General features: G+C 45.5%; 1 protein-coding gene across 1 annotated transcript in view; it reads right to left on the reverse strand.

The window, feature by feature from the left end:
- Positions 1-16,474, reverse strand: part of col7a1l (collagen type VII alpha 1-like) — a 103,406-nt gene extending 86,932 nt beyond the window's left edge. Inside the window, 12 exon segments of the mRNA XM_070445989.1 lie at positions 841-936; positions 2,211-2,342; positions 4,732-4,903; positions 5,198-5,311; positions 5,548-5,703; positions 7,099-7,218; positions 7,460-7,606; positions 15,502-15,534; positions 15,537-15,578; positions 15,581-15,616; positions 16,296-16,362; positions 16,364-16,474. Coding sequence (XP_070302090.1) covers positions 841-936; positions 2,211-2,342; positions 4,732-4,903; positions 5,198-5,311; positions 5,548-5,703; positions 7,099-7,218; positions 7,460-7,606; positions 15,502-15,534; positions 15,537-15,578; positions 15,581-15,616; positions 16,296-16,362; positions 16,364-16,474 — 1,226 coding nt within the window.
- Between the last annotated feature and the right edge of the window lie 2,723 nt (positions 16,475-19,197).

The following is a 19,197-nucleotide window of genomic DNA, read 5'->3' on the forward strand; positions in this document are numbered from 1 at the left end:
GAGGCTTGTTTTTAACCACTGCTGTGTGTGTGTGTGTGTGTGTGTGTGTGTGTGTGTGTGTGTGGTGTGTGTGTGTGTGTGTGTGTGTGTTGTGTGTGTGTGTGTGTGTTGTGTGTGTGTGTGTGTGTGTGTGTTGTGTGTGTGTGTGTGTTGTGTGTGTGTGTCACTGCTGCCAGGCATGGTTGTTATCATCTAATAGTCTATCTGAGTTTGTTTCTACTGTTAGAAACTCTGAACAGAAAGCACTTCATTTACATTGAAGAAGTCCATCCAGGCTGTTGGTTTGTTGAATGAGGAACATTGTCACAACATTTAAATGATAATTGATTGTATATGTATTCAAGGTATGCTCAAGGCGTCAACATTGAAAGGCAGAAACTCACCTCATCCACCACCGATGTGTAGCATCCATGTAGCGGCAGCCATTTTGTGGCAGAAAGCTCACCACACATTTATTGTTTATCTTAAATGAACCTACATCTATTGTTGATGTGGTTCATCAGCGTCGGTGACAGAGTCAGAGCTGATCCAGGCGGTCAGGGAGGTGAAGGTGGTGGATGTCGGAGTCAACTCCTTCATACTGACCTGGAGGAGAACCCCTGGGTCACTGGCTACAAGATCTCCTGGAGCCCCTTCCAGTGTGAGGAACACACACATGCATGTATGGACACACACACACACGTTGACACAAACACACACCACCAAAGCCACATATGCTAACCACCACTGCGACATGTCTGCTCTCGTTGGCTGGCCCTCGCTTCATACTCGTCGCCAAACCCACTGGCCAGGTCATCTATAAGTCTTTGCTAGGTAAAGCCCCGCCTTATCTCAGCTCACTGGTCACACATAGCAGCACCCACCCGTAGCACGTGCTCCAGCAGGTATATCTCACCAAAGGCGATTCCTCCTTTGGCCGACTTTCCTTCCAGTTCTCTGAAGAAAAACGCATTAAAACAAATGAAGAACAAACACATAAAAAAAAAAAAAAGAATCAACCCACTAAAAGTTTAAACAGTAAGCAGACGCTCACAACATACCACACCATCCTGCTACACACACACACACACACACACACACACACACACCACCCTTGGCTACACACACAAACAATACCTGCTGCCAGGTGGAACACACCAGGCCAACTGGTTACTCATTATGACAATGTTGTGTTCTAGGGCCTCCAGAGCAATTGCTTCAGGTGAACCTGTCCAAAGCGCAACCAGGGGGAACACGGCCACTGGTCATGAGGCTGTGAGGGACGGTCACCTGGTTCTGGTGGAGCTGTTACTGCAGGCTGGAGCCACTGGTTCCACATGAGGAACCGGAGACAGAGACAGACTGCGACTGTGCAAGGAGGACTGGCGGGGCAAGGTGAGAAATAGAACAGCTACTTGCATGGTCTAAATACACACTGTATGTTCAGTAGGGCAGATCGCGGGAGAATCATTGATTAAATGTTAAATTGATTAAATGATCTACAGAACACTGAGATCCTGCAGGGATTCCTTCAGAAGCTTCTGGACTCTCCCCTGATGCTGAACCAATCAAACTGCTCTCTGTGCCCAAGGGGGCTTTGGGTAAGAGAGCCAGATATTGACACCAGCCCACTTTTTCCTTGACCTGCTTAGAGGGTGACAGTAGAGATGTGCTACAACCAACACACAGTGACAAGTCTTCTCAACCATCCATTCAAACTGTGCGATGGCTTCCTATCCTATACCAAAGAATGCATTCCTGTAGGTATGCTGAGTGACTACTAACTCATTCTCTCCAATTCAACAAGCCCATTCATTTGTCCAGAGGTCAAGCTCAATCAGCATAATACCAAATGGAAGATGTTCAGAAGCTGGCCCAGTCAATCAAGCAGGTTGGTCGTCATGGAAAAGATGGACTTGTGTCTTCCTAGTTGGAATATTTGAACTTGATTTGCTAAAACGTATTAGTTACCATGTGTGAGTTTGCTTTGTTAGTTGTTAGTTAGATGTCAAATGGTTTTCTTAGAAAGTATAGAGAACATGTTTTAAGCAGTTAACACAGAGGTCTAACCAATACAACTTTTGTCATAATAAACTTACATTTTAAGGGAACTGCCACTGAAACATAGCAGTTCCTTTAAAAATGTAAGTTTATTAAAAGGAAATGATGTTTGCCAGAGTTGAGCAGGATGAAGAAAAGGTCTTCCCAGTGTAGCCTTTCCATCAACTCACCCCACTGCCCAGAGGAGGAAAGCTGTGAGACGAGGGGGTGACCCTGAGAGCAGTGACCTTTTCAGCTCCAGCCCAGAGGGAAGCCCCCACGCCTGGGTACCAAGGCCCAGGACAGACGAGAGGGCCTGATCACTGTTCACAACCGTGGACACAGAGCACCCCTATTCCCTTCAGTGGGCCCGGACCTGAGGACACACAGGAAGAGGTTAAGGTGGACACCACATGTAGACCGGAAAGAAGACCTTTCACACACAGACATCCGCAGTGAGCCTGACATAACTTGACGTGTCATGTTCACAGCTATTGGCCGATTCAAATACCCACACACACACCAACGACCCCTCTTAATACACTAACAAACAACCAGCAGCGACCCGTCACACACAACCAGCCAAGTCAATGAAGGAGACAAAGACGAGAAGGACATGGGGAAAGATGTCCTCACCAGTACAGAATTTACAGTGGAAAAGATTACTGTCCAGAGGCTGGGAGCCCACCCAAAGAGCTGGTAGAGGAAAGACCTGGTGGAAGAAAAGGGAGAATCCTCTAAGGAACGGATGGTTGAGGCAGACCCCCAGACGGGCAGAACTTGCACAGAGTTGGGGTTAACCAGAGATTGAGTTGGAGGCCTAGTTCTAGTAGTCAGAAAGAGGGACTTCTATTGCTGACTGTTATTGAAAGCACTTTTTCACCCTTTGCCTTCAGGAAAAAGAGTTAACAAATCATGTTAATTCAACTTCATTGCGAGATGTCATTTCTGTTTTAGTACATTTTTTATTTGAGGTTGCTCACTCTTCTAAAAGAGAGTAGAATGGAACGTTTCTAACAGTGGACATGTAGCATATCACGTATGAAGAAAGTTGGTTACTTGATAGGATCATCTGCATCTATGCTCCTCCTCTTACATCTGACAGGGTTTTATTTTTCAACATGTACAAATAGGGCACGTGTTTATATTCTTAAAAAAATATTTTGTTTTTTATTACCAACTTCTTCAGGTTTGGATATCATTTTAGTAATTGACTGCGTTAGTTTATTCCCTTTTTATAAGAAAACCGATCAATTCTCCAGCGCCCAATTCATATAACAAATGACATCTGAACTGACTATGCACAGTAAAGGCCACACTTGTATCCCAGTGATGTCACACCACAGTTTCCTTGGTTTGCTCTGTAAGGTAGAGGGAGCAATGTATACCATCATACTAATATACAGTGAGGTAGCTTCAATTTTGTTGACTCCCAGAAATTGTACTGCTAGTTGGTACTGCAATTTGAGACATATAGAACCCAAACTGCCATTAGTTTAATGTCATGGAGAATGGGTACATATGTAACCTATGTAGAGAAAACAATATATTGCAAAAAGTGCCGTTATTTATCATTCAGCAGAAAATTCTTGTTTCACCTCAATGGCAGTTGGAATCCTTGCCAAGCGAAGGCCAATATAGGACCCAACCGATGCCTATTGGGAGTTGCACTTCTCCTACCATTTTGTTTAGGTCTGTCAACAACACTCTGAATGGTCTGTAGCTCTTTTGAATTGACATTATTTTAATGATCGTTATCCAGCACATTACAAGTATATTTTAACACAATGACTAGCATCAAATCAGCGTAGGGATGTATTTTTTATGATTCAAGGTGACCGTTTTGGTATATGCAGTAGTAGTTATCCCACTCCAATTTTCAATGTTAACTTTATGTATAAAAGTATTTTTATTTCGAATGTTGAGGCAGTCGTGAACAATAAATAAACCCATGATCTATTGTCGTTTTGTTCTGTTCTTTGCAGTGTTGCGGCCAAGTTATAAAAAAAGTATATGTATATTGCTGCGTTTAGGATTATATGCCCTTGGTAAGTTTCTAATGTTATGACTTTTTATAACGTTCAAGTGTCAACAAAGGGAACCGCGGTTAAAATAGGAAGCTCAAAGTATATGACCCGTCAATCAAACAAGGGCACCACCAGTCTACAAGGGTACAAGGGGCGTAACGTTCCACATCTCCCTACTTAATTACAATATCAGGACTTCATCCACAGGGCTGTGGGTTTATGTAAATGACCAGTGACTCAGTGTTACACTCCATATTTTCCATTTAATGTATTTACGYAAGTRCAATCAGWAAGGCTGGTCTGAATYYATCATCACTTTTCAATTACGCCTTTCCTCGATTGAAATAACAGTGGTCTGTCTCGTTCAAATCACACATCTTAGAAATACAATAGTCTTGGAAATACAGCGGTGGACTGTGAGGGCTTCCCATGCATAAGTGAGATTACATTACCGACAGCAACGTCAACCACTGCCTACATGTGTTTCCATGCATATGCAACACCAACCGAGCACATTGCTGCGACTGCAGACTCCACTGACGTCATAGGGGCAAATCCTAGCTTCCACTTGAGTCGAAAATGCACTCAGTCTCCCAATGACATTAATGCATGAATAAGTGAAAATGTCCAATACCCACCATCACCACTGTGGGAAAGAAATCATGCACAATCATGCACAATTTACCCCATACTCTCTCTCCAGGTACCTGTGAGCTGTGAGAGGGAGATTTCTGGCCCCTCTGTGTTTCCGTAGACAGCGTGGATGCTAACTATGTAGACTGTCTCTGGGTTGAGGCCCTCAGTGCGGTGGAACAGAACGCTGCGGTCCAAATACTGGGACTGGGGAGTGTTGCCATCTGTGTAACACAGCAAATTAAAAGACTCAGGCGCACACAAACATTTACACACACACACACACACACACACACACACACACACACCACAACACACACACACACACACACCACCACACACACACACACACACACACACGTACACACACGTACACACACACGTACACATACACACACACACGTACACATACACACGTGTACACACATCCACACACTGCAAGTTCACAGGCTACATTCATCTTTGAAATTGAGATAAGGTTATATTTAAGATTTGGAACAAGAAGCCCACTACAGTACCGATGTTCCAGGTGAGTTTGTACTCGGTGGACCCCACGACGGGACTCCACTCCACGTCGATGGAGGAACTGGTGTAGGAAGTCACTTGGAAGTTAGACACATATCCCAACGGAGCTGGCGGAGAGACAAGAGGGGATACATGACGAAGACGCAGGGAGTCAGGAAGCAGGTGCAGTCGGTGAGTTTATCAGAACGAACATAGAGAGAATACAGAAACAGGAGCGGCGTCTGAACATGAAAACACAAAACAATACTGCATGATGGGTGATACGACCGAGTGCTAGATAAGGGGAAGTCGTCAGGGTAGTGATGAAAGACACTTCACTAGGAAGAGGACGCGTTGGACTCACAGGTGCGGAAGGTAGCTGAGACGCCGGGTCCCACGCGATCCAACAGGACGTAAAGAGACAGGACATACTCTGTGTCATGGACCACGTTCTTCAGAAGGTGCTCTGTGGTGAGACCGTTCAGAGCCAGCTGTCTAGGACGGTCCCGACCCGCAAACTCTGGAAGAATAAACACACATAAACATGGAGTAGGGGAGGATTAGGGCCTAAGCCTGATCTAAGGTCAGTTTAGTGTTTTGGCCATAATGATAATCACCTGCTATTGGAGGCCAACTCCTTTGGACCTATGGAGTGTTCACTTGAGTTGTGTCTGATGATTTGCAAAATGGCTCACTATGTAGCTTAAATTAAATTAGTTAATTAGCAATTAGGTCTCTCTTTGTACTCAACTTAATGAATCCCTTAACGACGTTCCATTCAATTTGTCCCTTTCATATTGCTTTACAGCTCATTACAGGCAAATCAAATCATCAAGTAATTCTACAGACATTGGGATTGTTTGATGATACCTTTCGTTTCCAAGCGTAGCTCTGTTGATATTAAAAGCATCCCGAGTTTAAAAAGAAAAGGCAACCACTCGTGAGGGCAATGAGAAGAGGATGCGTGAACAAAAACCAACCTAAACCCCAAAATAACTCTCATCATCATCTCCACATGAAAGGACAAGGCACCCTACTATCCCTCCTCCATCTTTCATCTGGCTTGATCAATCCCTTTTCTCTCACTTTCAGACACACACACTTTTTCCACATTCCCCTTTCCTGCATCATCCCATATGAACATCATCAGAAGCCCGTCCCCTCATTAAACAACCCACGTGGATCCCTAGGCCATCTCTCCTTTTATTTTCCTGTTTTCTGAGGGGGTGGCCATGATGCCAGCTTGTCACATGGAAATGACGCTGGTACTACCGAGTGACATGGTCGGGAGCCCAGTCCTGGCATTTCAAAGGATCCGTGTCGTGTCCCCACAGGGACGCTCAGAMGGGTGACATCAAATACACCCCCCCACTTTCTTTTTATCCATAAGCCCGCTGCAGAATCTTCCTCCAATCACGTTRTAGTGATGCTGATTTTGATAGACACGGTGAGACAGAGGGATGGTAGGTAGGTACACAGAGTTGGGGAGACTCTGAACATCGTCAGAGATACATCACGCATGAGAGAGAAAAGGAGAGAGAGAGAGAAAGAGGGGAGAGAAAGGAGAGAGAGAGAAAGAGGAGAGAGAAAGAATTACAAGAGGAAGAGATGCCCAAAGGGAGGACAGGAGGACAGAGTACGATAGAAAGAGAGGGAGAGAGAGGGGGGAGGGGGGAGAGAGAAAGAGAGAAATAGAGGCCCTGTCAAGAAAGAACCTCTAGCCCCTAGCTCCATACACACTTCTGGAGATCTGAGAGGTTTGGACAGGGATAAGCAATATGGTAAAACATTCCACCTAGCCTATCAGATCAAATCCCCTCAGATCTCCACAAGTGTCTAGGGGGTAGGGGGGTTGTTTTTGGGCAGGGCTTTGGTTTGTATTGTGCGAGTGCATTGTGTAGAGGTGAGAGGTCACCTGGAGTGGGCCCCCAGGCTAGTCTGTAGCCGGTGGCCCCAGGGACAGAGTTCCAGGAGACCATGGCACTGTTGGTGCTCACTGCCGATGCCTTCAGAGTCTGGACTGCACTGCTCTCCACTGGCACAGGGAGACGGGAGAGAGAGGGCAGAGAGAGAGGGGAGAGAATTTAACTATCATTATGGATAGAATGTTAGTCATTGAACAGCTGCATGATGAAGGGAGATGGCCTCGGCCGGCACACTGCTAGGGCTCTGCTAGAAAGAACTGTATTATGAAGCTAAAAAGGGTGTCATTTAGGACCATAATGTTCAAAAGTTGACTCATCCTGTACATAGCCCCAATTTCCARGGTAACTCACGTGTCTTGGCTGYGGTAGAGATGACAGGGCCCTCGATGTCCACAAAGATGGGGTTGATGGTGATGGCGTACTCAGTGCCTGGGTGGAGGCCCTGGATCATGTAGAAGTTAAAGGTGTCCCCCAGGTTCACGTTCTCTCTATGGCCATCTGGAGGTAAAGGAGGGGGGTGGGGTTGGTTAGCTGTGATCGTGCCTTCGTAAAGTATTCAGACCACTAGAATTTCTCTAAATGTGGTTACGTTACAGCCTTATTCTAAAATGTATTAAATGACAACAATTCCTCAGCAATRTACWCACAATACCCCARAACAACAGTGAAAAAAATGTGGTTGAAATTTTTGCAGATGTATTAAAAGTAAAAAACAGAAATACCTTATTTACATAAGTATTCAGACCCTTTGCAATGAGACTCGAAATTGAGCTCAGGTGCATCCTGTTTCCATTGATCATCCTTGAGATGTTTCTACAACTTAATTGGAGTTCACCTGTGGTAATGATTGAGGGAGAAAGCATTCTAAAGATTTTTTGAATTAGGCCATAGCCTGACGTGATCAATCTGTGTGGTGTCACAGCCTGATGTGATTGGCTGTGCTTTGACCTGCTGACCTGAGATGTGCCTCCAGAGAAAGAGCAGCATACCCAGAAGCGCCAGGCAACGCTGATGCAGTTGAGGAGTGAGCGCTCGTCTGTGGTGTCAGCCTGCGAAGCCGTTCACATGTTAGGTTGCAGGTCCACCTGGAACATTAACACATCCAACACATCAATTTTAATGTGTTTTGACGAATGGCTAACACCACATCCGTCAGACTGGTGCAGGACTCATGATCTAACAATACCTTGCATCCAAATAACTACCTGCAAACTTATCCGATCTAGTATTAGTGTTCTGCGCCTGGCCTGCTCCAAACTTATCCCCTCAACCAAGGAGAAACTTAAGATACCTTATCTACTGATTTTGGGCTAGGTGGTGGGTGCTAGGAAGTCAGAGTACGTGTAGAACCAGTGTCACGTTTTGTCATTAACACACCTTATCCAAGAGGAATATCGAGAGGTGTACATAGGTGTCAGTACCTCACGGGTGCGTGCAGGTGACAGGAACGGTGCCTGGCCTTCCTCGGCCCCTCCACCATAGATGCCACTGAATCTGGATGTGAAGCTCGAGCTTCTCCTGTAACTTATGGGAGCGGAAAGGAGTAGGTGTGAGGAAGAGATCTAGCTGGGACTGTCTGCATTCCACCTAGAGGCAGAAGAGGTCAACATGTGATGAGTGTATATATAGGGCGTGACAGCAGGATAGCTCTTCAGCTATTTCACAACGATCTTTTCCTTATGCCTCACAGCCTCTCTCCTCACCTTGAAGAACTTAGTCTGTGGGGAGGGACCATGTCCCTAAACAAGAGGGAGGTGAAGGGATGCAAGGAAGCGAATGAAAGACGAAATTGAGATATGAGCCTACTTTTATTTTAAAATGTTGATTTCATCTTGATTGTAACCGAAGTAGGCAAGTGTAAACAAGTCTCACTACAACTGCGACCTTGCCAATGATAAAGCAAAGCAGTGCGCACTAACAACAACAAACATAGAATATGGACACATGAATAAATCAAACTATATAGTCAATAACCACCAATAGATAAAGATCTATACAACATGTGTGTGCAAATGAGGTAGGATAAGGGAGTAAGGGCATATAAATAGGCCATGGTGGCGAAGTAATTACAATATAGCAATTAAAACACGTCAGTGATAGATGAGAAATCGAATAGTGACATAGTAGAGATACTGGAGGTGCAAAGGAGCCAAAAATAAATAAAATAAAAAAGTATAGCGGCGTGGGTAGGTGATGGCTACATTATATTACAACTTGGCTATGTACAGGTGCAGTGATCTGTGGACTGCTCTGACACTGGTGCATTAAAGCTAGTGAGGGAGATATGAGTCTCCACTTTCAGTGATGTTTGCAGTTCTGTTCCAGTCATGCAAGACAGAGAACTGGAAGGAAAGACGGCCCAAATGAGGAATCGACTATTGTGAGATTATACCCTGCTGGAGCACGTGCTACGGGTGGGTGCTGCTATGGGACCACGTGAGCTGAGATTAAAGGCGGGCTTTACCTAGAAAGACTTATAGTAATGACCTGGAGCCAAGTGGTTTGGGCGACGGAGTAATGACGAGGGCCAGCCAACGAGAGGCAGACATGTCGCAGTGGTGGGTAGCATGATGTGGCTTTGGTTGGTGTGTGTTTTGTGTCAAGTGTGTGTGTGTGTGTGGTCCATACATGTCATGTGTTGGTGTTCCTCACCATGGAAGGGCTCTCAGGAGACTTGTAGCCAGTGACCCCAGGTGTTCTCCTCCGAGTCAGTAAAGGAGTTTGACTCCGACAATCCACACCTTCACTCCTTGACCGCCCTGATCAGCTCTGACTCTGTCACCGACGCTTGATGGAACCACATCAACAACAGATGTAGGTTCATTTAAGATAAAACCAATTAAATGTGTGTGTGAGCTTTCTGCCAACAAAATGGCTGGCCGCTAATGGATGGCATCCATCGGGTGGTTGGATGAGGTGAGTTTCTGCTTCAATGTTGAACCGCTTTGAGCATCCTTGAATACCATATACAATCAATTATCATTATAAATTGTTGGTGAACCAATGTTCCTCATTACAACAACATCAACAGCCTGAAATGGACTTTGTCATGTAAAATGAAGTGCTTTCTGTTCAGAGTTTCTAACATAGAGAACAACTCAGATAGAACTAATTAGATGATAACAACCCATCGCAAGGCAGCAGTACAGCACACACACACACACACACACACACAACACATACACACACAACCAACCCACCCAACAACACTACACGCACAAACAACACAACACACACACACACACACACACACCACAAGCACTGGTAAAAACAACCTCAGTGTCAACAAAGGGGAACCGTGTTAAAAAGGAAGCTCAAAGTATATGGACCGTCACAAACAAAAGGGCACCACAGTCTCAGGGTAACAAGGGCGTAACGTTCCACATCTCCCTACTAATTACAATATTCAGGACGTTCATCCAAGGGCGTGGGTTTTATGTAAATGGCCTCAGTGACTCAGTGTTACACTCGCCTTTTTCCATTTAATGTATTTTACGAAGTCATCAGAAAAGGCTGCGTCTGAATAATATCACTTTCAATTACGCCTTTCTCGATTGAAATAACATGTGGTCTGTCTCGTTCAAATCAACACATACTTAGAAATACAATAGTTTGGAAATACAGAGCGTGACTGTGAGGGCTTCCCATGCATAAGTGAGATATACATTACCCGACAGCACGTCACCAACGCCTACATGTGTTTCCATGCATATGCGTTTGATCCCACTTAATAGTTTGAAGCAACCACGGCACATTGCTGCGACTGCAGACTCCACTGACGTCATAGGGGCAAATCCTAGCTTCCACTTGAGTCGAAATATCACCCTCAGTCTCCCAATGAATTAATCAGAATAATGGAAAATGTCCAAGTACCCACCATCACCACTGTGGGAAAAGAAATCATGCACAATTAGCCGATTACCCATAACTCTCTCTCCAGGTACCTGTAGTCTGTGAGGAGGGACATTTCTGGCCCCTCTTGTGTTGCCGTAGACAGCGTGGATGCATTACTGATGTCGACTGTCTCTGGTTGAGGCCCTCAAGTGCGGTGGAACAGAACGCTTGCTGGTCCAATATTCTGGGAGGGAAGTCGTTGCCATCTGTGTAACCAACAGCAATTAAAAGAACTCAAGCGCACACAAACATGTTAACCACCACAACACACCCACACACCACACACACACACACAACAACACACACACACACACACACACACACACACACACACACACACACACACACACACACACAGCACACACACACACACACACACACACACAGCACGTACACACACACGTACACATACACACACACACGTACACATACACATACAAGCTGTGTAACACTCACATCACTGCAAGTTCACAGGCTACATTTCATTCTTTGAAATTGAGATAAGGTTATATTTAAGATTTGGAACAAGAGCCCACTACAGTACCGATGTCGCAGGTGAGTTGTACTACGGTGGACCCCACGACGGACTCCACTCCACGTCGATGGAGGAACTGGTGTAGGAAGTCACCTGGAAGTTAGACACATCCAACGGAGCTGGCGGAGAGACAAGAGGGGATACAGCTGGACGAAGACTGCAGGAAGTCAGGAAGCAGGTGGCAGTCGGTGAGTTTAATCAGAACGAACATAGAGAGAATACAGAAACAGGAGCGCGTCTGAACATGAAACACAAAACAATACTGCATGATGGGTGATACGACCGAGTGCTAGATAAAGGGAAGTTTCGTCAGGGTAGTGATGAAAAGACACTTCACTAGGAAGAGGACGCGTTGGACCACAGGTGCGGAAGGTAGCTGAGACGCCGGGGTCCCACCAGCGATCCAAACGGACGTAAAGAGACAGGACATACTCTGGTATGGACCACGTTTCTTCAGAAGGTGCTCTGTGGTGGGAGCCGTTCAGAGCCAGCTGTCTAGGACGGTCCCGACCGCAAACTCTGGAAGAATAACACACACATAACAATGGAGTAAGGGGGAGGATTAGGGCCTAGCCCTGATCTAAGGTAGTTTAGTGTTTTGCCCATAATGTAATCACCTGCTATTGGAGGCAACTCTTTGGACCTATGGAGTGTTCACTTGAGTTGTGTCTGATGATTTGCAAAATGGCTCATATGTAGCTTAAATTAAATTAGTTTAATTAGCAATTAGGTCTCTCTTTGTACTCAACTTAAAATGAATCCCTTAACGAAACGTTCCATTCAATTTGTCCTTTATTTTTGCTTTACAGCTCATTACAGCAAATCAAATCATCAAGCAATATTCTACAGACATTGGGATTTGTTTGATGATACCTTTCGTTTCAAGCGTAGCTTGTTGATATAAAAGCATCCCGAGTTTAAAAAGAAAAGGCAACCATCGTGAGGGCAATGAAAAGAGATGCCGTGAACAAAAACCAACCTAAACCCCAAAATAACTCTCATCATCATCTCCAATGAAAGGACAAGGCACCCTACTATCCCTCCTCCATCTTTTCATCTGGCTTGATCAATCCCTTTTCTCTCACTTTCAGACACACACAACACCTTTATTCACCATTCCCCTTTCCTGTCTCCCCATATGAACATCTTCAGAAGCCCGTCCTCATTAAAACAACCCACGTATCCTCCATCTCTCCTTTTATTTTCTGTTTTCTGAGGGGGTGGCCATGATGCCAGCTTGTCACATGGAAATGACGCTGGGTACTAACCGAGTGACATGTCGGGAGCCAGTCCTGGCATTTCAAAAGGATCCGTGTCGTGTCCCCACAGGGACGCTCAGATGGGTGACATCAAATACACCCCCCACTTTCTTTTTATCCATAAGCCCGCCTGCAGAATCTTCCTCCAATCACGTTTTAGTGATGCTGATTTTGATAGACACGGTGAGACAGAGGATGGTAGGTAGGTACACAGAGTTGGGGAGACTCTGAACATCGTCAGAGATACATCACGCATGAGAGAGAAAAGGAGAGAAGAGAGAAAGAGGGAGAGAAAGGAGAGAGAGAGAAAGAGGAGGAGAGAAAGAATTACAAGAGGAAGAGATGCCCAAAGGGAGGACAGGAGGACAGAGTACGATAGAAAGAGAGGGAGAGAGAGGGGGGGGGGGGGGAGAGAGAAAGAGAGAAATAGAGGCCTGTCAAGAAAGAACCTCTAGCCCCTAGCTCCATACACACTTCTGGAGATCTGAGAGGTTTGGACAGGGATAAGCAATATGGTAAAACATTCCACCTAGCCTATCAGATCAAATCCCTCAGATCTCCACAAGTGTCTAGGGGGTAGGGGGGTTGTTTTTGGGCAGGGCTTTGGTTTGTATTGTGCGAGTGCATTGTGTAGAGGTGAGAGGTCACCTGGAGTGGGCCCCCAGGCTAGTCTGTAGCCGTGGCCCAGGGACAGAGTTCCAGGAGACCATGGCACTGTTGGTGCTCACTGCCGATGCCTTCAGAGTCTGGACTGCACTGCTCTCCACTGGCACAGGGAGACGGGAGAGAGAGGGCAGAGAGAGAGGGGAGAGAATTTAACTATCATTATGGATAGAATGTTAGTCAATTGAACAGCTGCATGATGAAGGGAGTGGCCTCGGCCGGCACACTGCTAGGGCTCTGCTAGAAAGAACTGTATTATGAAGCTAAAAAGGGTGTCATTTAGGACCATAATGTTCAAAAGTTGACTCATCTGTACATAGCCCAATTTCCAGGTAACTCACGTGTCTTGGCTGGGTAGAGATGACAGGGCCCTCGATGTCCACAAGATGGGGTTGATGGTGATGGCGTACTCAGTGCCTGGGTGGAGGCCCTGGATCATGTAGAAGTTAAAGGTGTCCCCCAGGTTCACGTTCTCTCTATGGCCATCTGGAGGTAAAGGAGGGGGGGGGTGGGGTGGTTAGCTGTGATCGTGCCTTCGTAAAGTATTCAGACCACTAGAATTTCTCTAAATGTGGTTACGTTACAGCCTTATTCTAAAATGTATAAATGACAAACAATTCCTCAGCAATTTACTCACAATACCCCATAACAACAGTGAAAAAAATGTGGTTGAAATTTTTGCAGATGTATTAAAAGTAAAAAACAGAAATACCTTATTTACATAAGTTCAGACCCTTTGCAATGAGACTCGAAATTGAGCTCAGGTGCATCCTGTTTCCATTGATCATCCTTGAAGTGTTTCTACAATTAATTGGAGTTCACCTGTGTAAATACAATTGATTGACAAGATTTGGAAAGGCACACAACTGTCTATAAAAGGTCCCTCAGTTGACAGTGCATATCAGAGCAAAAACCAAGCCATGAGGTCGAATTAATTGTCTGTAGAGCTCCGAGACAGGATTGTGTCGAGGCACAGATCTGGGGAAGGGTAACAAAATGTTTCTGCTGCATTGAAGGTCCCCAAGACCACAGTGCCTCCCATCATCCATCATCAAATGGAAGAAGTTTGGAACCATCAAGACTCTTCCTAGAGCTGGCCGCCCGGCCAAACTGAGCAATCGGGAGAGAGGGCCTTGCCGGGAGGTGACCAAGAACCCGATGGTCAACTCTGACAGAGCTCTAGAGTTCCTCTATGGAGATGACAGAACCTTCAGAAGGACAATCATATCTGCAGCACTCCACCAATCGGCCTTTATGATAGAGTGGCCAGATGGTAGCCACTCCTCAGTAAAAGGCACATGAACCCACTTGGAGTTTGCAAAAGGCACCTAAAGACTCTCAGACCACGAGAAACAAGATTCTCTGGTCTGATGAAACCAAGATTCAACTCTTTGGCCTGAATGCCAAGCATCATGTTTGGAGGAAACCTGGCACCATCCCTATGGTGAAGCATGGTGGTGGCAGCATCATGCTGTGGGATGTTTTTCAGTGGCAGGGAATGGGGACTAGTCAGGATTGAGGCAAAGATGAACAGAGCAAAGTACAGAGAGATCCTTGATGAAAACCTGCTCCAAAGCGCTCAAACCTCAGACTGGTGCGAAGGTTCACCTTCCAACAGGACAACAACCCTAAGCACACAGCCAAGACAATGCAGGAGTGGCTTTGGGACAAGTCTCTGAATGTCCTTGAGTGTGAGGAAATCCCCAATAACAGGTGTGCCAAGCTTGTAGCGTCATACCCAAGAGACACTCGAGGCTGTAGTTGCTGCCAAAGGTAAAGGGTCTGAATACTTATGTAAATGTGAACCTGTTTTTGCTTTGTCATTATGGGGTATTTGTGTTAGATGATGAGAATAAGGCTGTAATGTAACAAAATGTGGAAAAAGTCAAGGGGTCTGAATACTTTCCGAAGGCACTGTATACCTCTGTATGCAGCCTGCATGTTGTATGGTGATTTCAAAGACACTGTGTCTGAGTGGTCATGTGTGTTCAGTGTGTCTTCTGGGTGATCTTGGTAACACACTGCTAATAGGGTCCCAGTACCTGAGGAGGACCAGGTGAGGCGATACCCCGTGGCCCCTTCACTGAGCCCCAGCGGGCCTGGACGGTGTCTGTGGTGCGTTTTGGACCAGGAGCTGCTGCACTGGCACCAGTTTCACTGCAGAATAGACCCCCCCCCCCCCACCACACACACACACACGCACCACCCACAACACACACACACACGCACAGATGTCTCAGTTAGGGGAAGAACACTAATGAATACCGTTTCTTTAATATTTACATACATTTACCAATGTAATTTGATGGAGAACAGACAAACTGCATCACACACAGATGGTGAAATACATGACCACAGCCTGGAAATCTGATCAACATGTTGGGAGAAGCTACACTGCCACTTAGTGGACAATCATAGAAAACAACTTATTACATAGCTCAGAGAGGTGTGAAATAGGGTGTTAAGCTTCTATTTAAATATATATTTCATAACCAATTGACTTAGATTGTATTTTCAAGATCACTTTCAAAGCAATGGAAGCTCCTGATTCTCCACCATTTTCTACAAGTGTCCACAACTTGTAAACTCCCACTCATTGTTTCAAAGCATAGGATTGGTTTTAGGCAGGTAGACTAGCAGTTAAGAGTGTTGGGCCAGTAACCAAAAAGGTCACTGGTTTCGAATCCCGAGCTGACTAAGTGAAAAAATCTGTCTTGTCCTTGAGCAAGGCACTTAACCCTAATAGCTCCTGTAAGTCTCTCTGGATAAGAGCATCTGCTAAATGACTCAAATGTAAAATTCTAGCTTTGGTCGACACATTCAGCAGGTTCACTACGTGTTTTGCCGACGATCGGACAGGTTGGCTGGTGCCTGGGGTAGATAGCAAAGATACTGACGGTGTTACTTCTTATCCTCCTCCAAGCTGTCAATCACATGGGAGGAGGCGTCGCCGCGCCAGCACTGCTCATAGGTCAGCCTGGCCGGTCGGCTGCATGGGGGCAGGACATAATTCATCTTTCATGGACAGACTACTTAAACATTAAACACATTACGCTGGATTTTATTTCTGGGTTACAGAGTTTAGGACAACATAGGTATCCCTGTTACATTCTGTACCAGGAGTGATGAACTTCTAACCAGGAGAGTTCAATAAAGACAATTATAAGTTCTGTACCGGGTCCTACATTTGTTATAACACCACAAGAGAATGGGAGCCATGATATGTCAAGTAAAGGGATTATGACAAAATATGTATCCCTGTCTAATTCTGTAGCAGTCGCTGTGTCAAAGTTTTGACACGCGAACGCGTAAGATTCAGAAGGGATAATATTTGTAAGATTTACATTGACATATCATGGCTTCCCATCTCTTGTGGTGTTATATAGCAAATGTAGGACCGTACAGAACTTATATTGTCTTTATTGAACTCTCCTGGTACAGAAGTTCATCACTCCTGGTACAGAATGTAACAGGGATACCTATGTTGTCCTAACTCTGTAAACCCAGAAATAAAAATCCACGTAATGTGTTTAATGTTTAAGTAGTCTGTCCCATGAAATGAATTTATGTCTGCCCATGCAGCCGACCGGCAGGGCTGACCATGAGCAGGGTGCTGCGCGGCGAGGCCTCCTCTCCATGTGATTGACAGCTTGAGAGGAGGATAAGAATACATCCGTCAGTAAATCTTTGCTATCTACCCCAGGGCACCAGCCACCTGTCTCGATGTCGGCAAAACACGTAAGTGAACCCTGCTGAATGTGTCGACAACATCCCGCGCTTTTAGAATTTACATTTGAGTCATTTAAGCAATGCTCTTATCCCGAGAGATTACAGGAGCTATTAGGGTTAATGCCTTGCTCAAGGACACCAGAGACAGATTTTTTTCATTTAGTCAGCTCGGGATTCGAAACCAGTGACCTTTTGGTTACTGGCCCAACTCTTAACTGCTAGTCTACCTGCCTAAAACCAATCCTATGCTTTGAAACATGAGTGGGAGTTTACAAGTTGTGGAACACTTGGTAGAAAATGGTGGAGAATCAGGACGCTTCCATTGTCTTTGGAAAGTGGATCTGAAAATACAATCTAAGTCAATTTGGTTATGAAATATAATTTCAATAGAAGCTTAACACCCTATTGTCACACTCTCTGACGATGTATAATTTTTTCTATGATTTGTCCACTAAGTGGGAGGTAGCTTCTCCAACATGTTGCAAGATTTCCAGGCTGTGGCATGTATTTCACCATCGTGTGTGATGCAGTTTGTCTGTTCTCCATCAAATTACATTGGTAAAATGTATGTAATTTAAAGATAACGGTATCATTAGTGTTCTTCCCCTAACTGACTCGTGCGTGTGTGTGTGTGTGTGTTGGGTGGGTGAGTGTGTGTGTGTGTGTGTGGGGGGGGGGGGGGTCTATTCTCAGTGAAACTGGTGCCAAGTGCAGCAGCTCCTGGTCCAAAACGCCACCAACAGACACCTCCAAGGCCCTGGGGCTCAGTGAAGGGGCCACGGGGTATCGCTCCCCTGGTCCTCCTCAGGTACTGTGGACCCTATTAGCAGTGTGTTACCAAAATCCCCAGAAGACACACTGAACACACATTGCACTCAGAACACAGTGTCTTTGATAATCACCATACAACGCCAGGCTGCCATACAGAGTTATACAGTGGCCTTCGGAGTATTCAGACCCTTGACTTTTTCCACATTTGTTACTTACAGGCCTTATTTCTCACATCTACCATCAAAATAACCCAATAATGACAAACAAAAACACGTTCACAATTTACATAAGTATTCAGACCCTTTAGCCTTTGGCAGAACTACAGCCTCGTCTTCTTGGGTATGACGCTAACAAGCTGGACACCTGTATTTGGGGATTTCCTGCACACTCAAGGGACATTCAGAGGACTTGTTCCCAAGCCCTCCTGCATTGTCTGGCTGTGTGCTTAGGGTTGTTGTCTGTTGGAAGGTGAACCTTCGCACCAGTCTGAGGTTCTGAGCGCTTGGAGAGGTTTTCATCAGGATCTCTCTGACTTTGCTCTGTTCATGCTTGCCTCAATCCTGACTAGTCCCCATTGCCTGCCACTGAAAAACATCCCACAGCAGATGCGCACCACCATGCTTCAACCATAGGGATGGTGCAGTTCCTCCAAACATGATCTTGCATTCAGGGCAAAGAGTTGATCCTTGGTTCAATCAACCAGATGAATCTTGTTTTCTCGTGGTCTGAGAGTCTTAGGTTGCCTTTGGAAACTCCAGTGGGTGTCATGTGCCTTTTTACTGAGGAGTGGGCTACCAATCTGGCCACTCTATCCATAAAGCCTGATGGTGGAGTGCTGCCAGATATGATTGTGTTCTTTCTGGAAGGTTCTGTCATCTCCATAGAGGAACTCTAGAGCTTCTGTCAAGTTGACCATCGGTTTCTTGGTCACCTCCCTGGCCAAGGCCTTCTCTCCGATTGCCTCATTTGGCCGGGCGGCCAAGCTCTAGGAGAGTCTTGATGGTTCCAAACTTCTCCATTTTGATGATGGATGATGGAAGGCCTGTGGTCTTGGGACTCATGAGAGAAACATTTTGTTACCCCTTCCAGATCTGTGCCTCGACACAATCCTGTCTCGGAGCTCTACAGACAATTAATTCGACCTCATGGTTGGGTTTTGCTCTGGATATGCACTGTCAACTGAGGGACCTTTTATAGACAGTTGGTGCCTTTCCAAATCTGTCCCAATCAATTGTATT

This window comes from Salvelinus sp. IW2-2015, linkage group LG13, assembly GCF_002910315.2.
Source record: "Salvelinus sp. IW2-2015 linkage group LG13, ASM291031v2, whole genome shotgun sequence".
NCBI lineage: Eukaryota > Metazoa > Chordata > Actinopteri > Salmoniformes > Salmonidae > Salvelinus > Salvelinus sp. IW2-2015.